The sequence below is a fragment of the Amphibalanus amphitrite genome, unplaced genomic scaffold, assembly GCF_019059575.1.
Source record: "Amphibalanus amphitrite isolate SeventyFive unplaced genomic scaffold, NRLGWU_Aamphi_draft 000377F_arrow, whole genome shotgun sequence".
Lineage (NCBI taxonomy): Eukaryota > Metazoa > Arthropoda > Thecostraca > Balanomorpha > Balanidae > Amphibalanus > Amphibalanus amphitrite.
The window spans coordinates 219,289-228,728 of record NW_024881871.1 but is presented as its reverse complement, the minus strand read 5'-3'; the positions used below and the strand labels follow the sequence as shown (position 1 = coordinate 228,728).

General features: G+C 47.6%; 1 protein-coding gene across 1 annotated transcript; it reads left to right on the top strand.

Annotated features, from left to right (window-relative positions):
• Positions 1-1,230: 1,230 nt before the first annotated feature.
• Positions 1,231-8,387, top strand: LOC122389950 (3-hydroxyanthranilate 3,4-dioxygenase-like). Its single transcript, XM_043382463.1, has 6 exons — positions 1,231-1,375; positions 1,837-2,002; positions 2,238-2,347; positions 4,201-4,381; positions 5,336-5,506; positions 5,948-8,387. Exons 1-6 carry the CDS (start codon positions 1,296-1,298, stop codon positions 6,122-6,124), a joined length of 885 nt encoding a protein of 294 aa, XP_043238398.1. The 5' UTR covers positions 1,231-1,295; the 3' UTR covers positions 6,125-8,387.
• Positions 8,388-9,440: the final 1,053 nt, after the last annotated feature.

Sequence of the window (9,440 nt, the reverse complement as noted above, 5' to 3'; positions counted from 1 at the left end):
GGTCAAAATGATGCTAACTTAAAAATTATTTTGAATTGCATCGGATAAGTATTCAATTTTTGCATAAATAACATGGTGGCAAAGTCACCCCATATGGCCTGTTATTCACTTGGAAAAATCGCCACCAAAAATTTTAGCTAAATGAAGTGACAAATGCCAGTTTTGTTGGATATGCTAACTTAACAGCCTTGTCATGATCAACCATACCAAGCTTCAGCATCGCATGTGGTGTAAGACATGGTTAGATAATAAAAAGTTTGGAACTCTTCAAATTTGACCATTTCAATGACCCCAATAAAATGGAGCCCAGTTAGGTATTTAGTGGTAACTTACCTATCAGTGTTAGTTATATTGGGAGGCCCATCAATTACCTTTCATTTGTGCATAAAACATAACTACATTCCTCGTAAAATATCATGGGAGATCTCCCTAAAGCATTTTTCGAGAAGCATGGCAAAGTCACCCGGCGAGGCAAAGTCACCCCCGTTTACGGTACTTTATGGTGAATAAATGATACAGATATATCAATCATTTAAACGACTGCATGCCGCGGCGATTGCGTCCACTGTCGTTTCGCAATGCCTGGTGATCTCTGGACTGCAGAAGGACCTACTTGCCACTGCCATATGGAGCTATCTGCTAAACATGGTCGTCAGGCTGCCACACGCCTAGCCTGATGTTGGCCAGTTACCATGCGGACGATACATCACAACCCTATCAGCGACGGCAGCCAATTAATGTGATAAGTCTTCCAGTAATGATGGTCAATTGACCAGGTGACCACGTCAGCAGCGGCTGCCAGACCGTCCGGTGGTATGGTTATAATAGAAACAGCATGTTGTACGTCACTCCTGTCAAGGTCGCTATATAAGGACGGAGTCTAAGGAAGAAAGGCTTAGCAGCAAATACCGCTGAAATGAACTTCGCAATATTTACCTCATAGCCTGAGACTTCATAAGGCTCTGTTGTTAGCCGTGATCAAAACGAAACAGGAGGATATAAACGTTTACTTCGCGATCTCCGGAATCGAATTGGACCGGCCATCTATCACTCTGCCAGACACGCTGTCGCTATGGTGGCGTCTGCCGCGCCTCTCAGGGACCGTAGAACCTGCAGCCAAACTGGCCCGGTCGTGGATCTGTTTATGAAACAGGTCCGGTCGACAGGGGCGCCACGATTCGGCCGACTCATCTCCGCCCCAGGCCGGCTGCACTGAGCACTTGCTCAGTACGGAGTCGTCTGTGTCGTGGAGAGCGCCGTGCCGCCTCGTCCGGCCGAGGGATATCTGTGTTACCATGGCGACCAAGACGACAACGGCGCAGTGGATCGACGCTAATAAAGCGTCGTTCCTGCCCCCGGTGTGCAATAAAATGCTGTAAGTGCTGGGCGCTTAGTTGCGAACTTCGCGTCTGCTAGATCTGGCTTGCTCCGGTCTGGAGAGCAGACCGTGAAACTCTCACGCTCGTATTTCAAACTTTGGCATTTGAAATAACAGAAGCATCGTAATGTTGAGGTTGACGGGTGAAACGTTAACTCCGACCAGGCATTGCCTGGGTTGTGTCGCCACTCATGACCTGCTGTGGAGGTGTTCAATTTAGTCATACTACTGCAGGCAACGGAAAACAATTAGCATAAGTAAATCGGAAATAGGTCACTAATCGTAAGGCGTAATTCGCATGTAAGTCGGCTACCCGGATTAGATTTCCGCAACCAATAGCCGTAGCGGCCCGGCAATCGAATGGTTTCAATACCAAAGTTAAGATAAGATCTTGGATCGGAGAAGTGCTAGAAATTAAGGAGGCGAGCTGCATGACCGACCAAACCCCTGTTTACCAGACACGGCGATGGCCAACTGAAGGTCTTCTACGTTGGTGGCCCGAACGTGCGAAAGGACTTCCACCTGGAGGAAGGAGAGGAGGTGTTCTACCAGAGGCAAGGCGACATCAACGTCGTGACCCTGCAAAACGGCGAGTTCAAGGACATCAAAATCAAGGAAGGGGAGGTGAGCACAGCACCGGCATACAAGATGCCTAACTTCCGGTCGCCTCCTGACTCATGCTTCATCAAACATGGATGGCAATGTTTGACATCGGGGCCGTGCAACGATTTCAGTAAACATTCCTTATATGATAATGCTCAGAAGATTACCTATAAGACGTTCGAGTAGCGGCACAGCCTGTCTCATGGAAGGTGTTGCCAGGCGACTTTGACCTATTCTCTTGCCCGTCTTTTGTCAGATTTTCTTGCTCCCGGGTAAGATCCCGCACTCGCCGCAGCGCTACCAGGACACCACGGGGATGGTGATCGAACGGGAGAGGGTCAAGGACCAGGAGTACGACTGTCTTAGGTGGGTGTAAATCTATCCAGTGTCCACAAGGAGCCTTAGGACCGATGAGTTTACTTTATATCCCGAGCCGATGGTTATATCGTGCAAACGTAAGGATGCACCTGATAAAATTAAACAAAACATTCATTCAAGTTAACCCTCGCCGGCCGAGGGGGGGGGGGGCGGGTGCCGCCCCCATAGGGTTTTTTCGCGATAGCTCCGAACACGCTGGCGATAGAGAGCTGAAACTTGGCATACCTGACCTTTGATCCAAGCCGCATCTTTTGACACCAACCGCATTTTTGGGCCAGGTCAGGTCACTGACCTATGACGTCATAAGTGAACCTCTGCACGGTCTTCAGATGTCGCAACTTCGCAACGCCCTCACTGCCAGAGGAGATGTCACAGGGAAATGAAACTTGCAGGATCTAGTATCCATTTATGAGTCTCACAATTTGTATATCTCGGATTTTTCCTAAAGGTCATGTGAGGTCAGGTCATTTTCGTGACCTCACCATTATAAGTCAATGGGGAAAAATGAAAACTGCTATTCTGGCGCCGGGAACGATCTCCAACTATCTCAAGCACACAGAATCGTGATTTGATGCACTCCTTGCAAGGTTAGATGCGTCACTTTTGCAATGTTGACCTTGCGTGACGTCATTTATGACGTCATCAAGGTCATATTAGTTTTTCGTCAATAACTCCGATCAAATTGAGCTAGCGAGTCGCGAAAGCCACCAATGGACTCAGGAAGACCTGCCGAATCGAATGATATGCGACATGACCTCTTTCGACCTACTTCGTGACCTGGGGGTGCTGACCTGACCTTGACCTGAGGTCAACACCCTAAGTTGACCTGACCCGAACAAAAAGTATATCATTCGACGCGCCTGAGCGAGGCGAACACGATGCCGCCAAAATCGCGGCTCTGCGGCCGTTTTTTGCGAAGTTATTCACCAAAAACTGAACCGTGCCCTGGGGCACTTGACCTGACCTCAGAGGTCACCGGTTGACCTAGGACCTTAAAATCGGGTACCAATCTCTGCGTCTCGTAACGGCGCACACGGTCGTTTTTTTCCGCGACGCGCTAGCTCCACCAGGGGCGAAACGGCGAGGGGGGTCGTACCCGCCCCCCCCCCCTCGGCCGGCGCGTATGTAGAAAACCAATAGGTCCGGCGAGGGTTAAGTCATGCAATTGATAAGAAGTCGCTCGCAGCTACATTGGAAAACAATCGTCCTCTTATGCATAAAATAAAATGTAAATCGAAATATCTTCAAGATAATGTTCAGCTTAATATAGAACACGAAAACAATAAGCGACCTTTCAACTAACAACATCGTTGGGCTAAGGCTTTGTAAAGACTTTATTATTCGTTATGAGCAGTGTTCGCCACGGGCCGCAGAATCCCAGTCCAGCCCAGCCCAGGCCCATGGGTTCACAGCCCGGCCCAGGCCGCGAGCCCATTCATGATAAAAGCTTCAAAGCCCAGCCCAGCCCGGCCCGTCAAAAATTAGTGGATTAAAAATTATTGACACCACACAGGTATCCAAAGTTAGCAAATAAACAATATTTTGCGAGCAGCATGCACAATGCACAATGCATGCGTGCTTTATTAACTCGTTTTTGAGTCTTGCACTGTAAAAAGCTATGTAGTTATAGTTTTTGTCTCAGTTGCGAACCCCTGACTCCACTTAACAGTTCCTGGCCCAGCCCATCCACAGCTCATCGATCCTTCATATTTGAGGGCCCAGCCCAGCCCGTAGCCCAGCCCAGCCCATGGCCCACTGGGCTGGCCCGGCCCATGGCGAACACTGGTTATGAGCCGCAATGCCACCACAAAGCAGTCAGCCATATCCCGCCCAACCTGCAGATACTACGTGGGCGAGACAACAAACATTTTGTGGGAGCGCTGGTTCTACTGCGTTGACCTCGGGTCACAGCTCGGGCCGGTCATCAAGGACTTTTTCGACTCTGAGGAGCACCGCACCAACCAGCCGGGACTCGGATCCTTCATGTGTCCGGCGTACTTCGAACCGGATCCAGTCAGACAGGTGGGTGGCTTAATCTCCTATATGGTTTTCTTATATAGCAGATGTGTATTGATTCCTTGCCTTTTTAGAACGGTTATAAATAGTTCTTTCTTTGTGACTTGTGGTAAAAATGTAAACGATTTACGGATTGAGGTTATGAAAAGCTACTGTGTTTTATGGTTTCAGACTTCAGTAGTTGAACGGATTCATTCCAGGCAATACACTGAGTGAATTATGACCAGGGTTGTGCTTGACTCATGAGTCGAGTCAGAGATTTGACTCAACTCTGACTCAAATGAGTCAGGTTTGAGTCGAGTCGGATAAAATGTTGAACTGTTGAGTTGAGTCAGAGTTGAGTCGGACAAAAATATTAAGGTGTTGAGTTGAGTCAGAGTTGAGTCAGTAAAATAACTTTTGACATTGAGTTGAGTCAAAACATTTAGGAACATGAGTCAGCTGACTCATCTTTCTAGAAACAATATATATATATATATATATATATATATATATATATATATATATATATATATATATATATATAAGCTTTACATTCTCCCCCGCTTAACAACTTAGGCCTGGCCCTGCTGCCGGATTTTTTTTTTTCACCCCCCCCCCCCCCGTTCAACAACTTTTTTATCTGAGTCAATTTTGAGTCAACACACTTGACTCAACAAAAAAATTGAGTCAAGTTTGAGTCAACTCATATTTTCATTGAGCCGCTTGAGTCATGAGTCGAGTCAAGGGAAAAAATCAGCTCCTTGTTTGAGTCAGAGTTGAGTCAGGGCTTTCTGAACCTGAATGATGAGTCGAGTCGGCAAATTTTTTTGAGTCGAGCACAACCCTGATTATGACATCGTCATCTTCTTTATTCATAACTACGAAAGCCAACATCGCCGTCACTGACAACTCATGCGGCTCCCTCATTTGCCTCCTCCCCCTCGTATCATCTCCCCTAACCATGTGCTCGCCCGACAGACGGAGGAGCCGTTCTCGCTGCAGCAGTGGATCACTAAACACCGCTCTGAACTGGACTCCGAGGGCAGTAAGCGGCTGTTCGACCTCACCTACCAGACCGATGTGCTCGCGCTGGGGGAGGGCAAGCTGAAGGCGCACAACCCGCGCGCCGAGACCTTCCTCTGGCAGATCGTAAGTCAGTGTAGGGTTAGGTGTTAGGGATCGGGTTTCTGGTGGAACAAGAAACTTAATAAGTGAATTTAAATTGTGAGAATAATAATTTAAATTATTAATTGTGAGATAAAAAGTAGGTATATGAAATGTTCCCACTTACTAAAGCTCATAATTACTCTACTCTGACACAAGCTACGCTGAAAGTATTCCTCTTCAGCTGCATTTCTGGCAGCAGCAGTTTGCCGATAATGACAAATGGCAATACGTGTAGAGCATCCACTGGTTATATCTTCACTGTTCGGCGGAAGGGCAGCTGAGGGGTGGAAGCGGTGAAGTGAGGTGCAAGGTGAACATTCACTGAATGCGCTGTGCTTGCTGTTATGCAGGGGAGCAGCTGTGGGGTGGAGGTAGTGAAGCTAAGTTCGAACATCCACTGACGATGCTGTATCCGTTCGACAGGAGGGTAGCTGCGAGGTCGAGGTGGCCGGTGAGCTGCACACCCTGGAGGCCGACTCCACGCTCCTGGTGCCCGCCGACGCCGTGTTCACGTCCTCCCGGCCCGAGGGCGGCGTCACAATGAGCATCACCATGGACCCGCTGACCAAAAGCCGGGCCTTCGGCCACCTAAACCAGTGATTGACATCTCCTAGCGCCATCACAATGGGCTGACCAGGGACGAAGCGTCCGGTCACCTGAACCAGTGAAATACGACCTCCGGGCATGCGTAGAACAGTGGAAAAAGACACCTGAGACTGAAAGACAGCTTTCGGATACTACGACAGTGAACCACGCCCTCCAGACATTTGTGACAGTAGACCACAGCATCCGAGACAGTGGACCGCGACATCTGAGACAGTGGACCCACGACATCTGAGACGATGGACCGCGACATCTGAGACGGTCGACCCTCGACATCTGAGACGGTGGACCGCGACATCTGAGACGGTGGACCCACGACATAAGAGACAGTGGACCCACGACATCTGAGACGGTGGACCGCGACATCTGAGACGGTCGACCCTCGACATCTGAGACGGTGGACCGCGACATCTGAGACGGTGGACCCACGACATAAGAGACAGTGGACCCACGACAGCTGAAACGGTGGACCGCGACATCTGAGACGGTGGACCGCGACATCTGAGACGGTGGACCGTGACATCTGAGACGGTTGACCGCGACATCTGAGACGGTTGACCGCGACACCTGAGACGGTCGACCCTCGACATCTGAGACTGTGAACCACGACATCTGAGACAGTGGACCCTCGACATCTGAGACAGTGGACCCTCGACATCTGAGACAGTGGAGTAGACCACGACCTTCGAACGCCTGAGACGGTCGCCCATGACTTTCGAACATCTCAGACAGAAGCCCATGACTTTTGAACGCCTGAGGAAATGGCTCACGACTTTCGAACGCCTGAGACAGTGGAACACGACACCTCAGGCACTGGACTATTACACCTGTGACGATGAACCACGACCTCTGAGACAAAGAAACACAAACTTCGACTGCGTGAGCCGCAACGGTGAAGGTATGACGTTCGAAGGTTGAGCAGGCACAGGGAATAGCAGCGACACTTAAAAGTGGGCGGCGCGTGACAATGCAAAGGACAGCAAAGGTCAGGGACCAAAAGTGCAAATGTGTTATCAAAAGGAGTGCACATTGTGCCGAAGTTTATGCTACGTAGAATGGCTTTTTGGGGAAAGTGCAATCTAATTGGTAGATGCCTGGAAGTGCTAATGCTAGGCTGTGCTTCATGTATTAGTGATGTGCTTCCTGTCCGTTATACAGGGTGATCCAAAAATTTTGGAACCCCTAATTTAAAATGTCTATAAGTCCAAAAGTATTCATTTTATTGACAAATTGCAAACACCATTAGAAAAAGCATTAAATCCTCTATAAAACCACGTCAAGTTGGTGCATGTATGCTGTAATCGCCAATTGTTAACAATGCACTGAAATCCGTTAGCACTCCATCTGTTGTTTTTTACGAACAACACCACATACAAATTCAATTTTACTACATACAGGTTTACGCAGAAGCACACAATGAAACAGATACACGCATCCTAGCTTCCGCTGTTCATCTCAGCATGTGCTCAAACCGAGCTCCGTGGGCCGTCACGCAGGCCTGCAGTCGCTTGCGGACGGCTCAAACTGCGCGGGCCAGCAGTCTCTGGGACAACTGGTCCCAGCAGGCCGTCAGCCTTTCCTTCAGCTCCTCGATGGTGCTGATCCTCTTGACCTCTGTACACCATTCGCTCCAGTTCGCTCCACACGAATAAGTTAAAAGGGTCGAGGTCAGGACTCTGCGGTGGCCAGGCATCTGGCTCGATGAAGGCCGAGCAGGCCTGTTCCTGAAACTCGACCACTGAGTGGGCCGTGTGGCACGGAGCTCCGAATGACATTTTTTTGCTCCTGTTGAAATTTAAATTCATTACAATAGCACGTAAATGAGCTATTTTTATTCATGAACCTCCGACATGCGACATTGTCAGAACAGCAAACCGCAAATCAGTGATTCGCGGATAATGTTGAAAACCGTTTCACTGATTTTCGTGACACAAATTTTATAGGCATACAACTAGGGTACCTAATATTTATAGTAATAGTTAAGTTCAATTAACTTGATTTTATAGAGAATTGAACGCTCTTTCTAATGATGTTAACAATTTGTCAATAAAGTGAAAACTTTCGGACTTACAGACATTTTAAGTTAGGGGTTCCATTTTTTTTTAGATCATCCTGTAAGTACTCATACTCGTCATGTTGTAAAGTTCAAAACTGTGATGAAATAAATCAAAACATTATAACATTTGCTTTTGAAATTCATGCATTATTGCTTGAAATATGCATTGGACGTACCTATATAAAATACACCAATAACCAACAAGGGTATTTGTAAAGAGAGGGGAGATAATTTAAGTCCCGATTGGGAAGATGTAAGATATAAAGAAAATAACAACTTATTGTGTGTTCTGGCTGGTTTCAATTATGGTTTATTGTTGTTAAGAAAGAAAAGGAAAACGTAATAGATGCTCTGAGGCTAGATATTAATGTGTCTTAATAACTTGGACATATTAAATGCGGCATGCAAATAATAAAACGTGTCCTGGCAGGCAATAGTTCTATGCCTACCAACCTAAACCAACCAGCAAATGGTTGCAAACTTTAGAGCAATATTGAGACACTGTCTCTACTATTTCAGTTTACGAGCCTTCGATTATTTGTCAGAAAATGTTGCAGGTTGAGGTGGCAGTAGTCATTTGATCCCAAACGACCCCTATTTTCTTATTTCTGTTAAATGAACGATGACTGCGATGACCCTTTTGTTATGACTGCGACTATTCTACCAACTCCACCAGCAGCTGGGCGTTAAACGGACCATGAACATTGAACTGTTCGAGGAAGTACTCAACTTGCCCTCTAAAGTGATCATCTGTTAGCGCGAAGTGCCGGTGTCCTCAGCACTTCAGGCGTCCTCCAACCCCTTATTAAAAGTCTTTATTCGCATAGTCCACACTCCATGCCACAGGCACAGTCCATGGCTTCGTCATGAGAAGCTTTTTACGATGCTGGAAAAGTCGCGTTCAACAAACTCGTAGGTGCCTCCTTTTAGTTGCCTTGAGTTGTCATATTTTCATCATAGCTTATATTATTCCGAATTCGTAACTTTATCAGTCGATGAGCATCCGTTGAGTTCCATTGACCTACGGAGTGAATAATCGTTGGCTCGACACCGATATATTGCTATGGTTCAGAGCGGAACATGCTAATGCAGACATAGGCGGCGGAACGGGGAGGGCACCGAGGCACCGTGCCCCCCTTTGATTTTGGCATTAGCGGACGGAAGGTGAAATATTCGACGATAGCAGCGCTATGGGAACGTGTGGAGAGTATGAGAACTAAAGCTTCAGTAAAATTCTGCATGGAAAGAACGGGACCA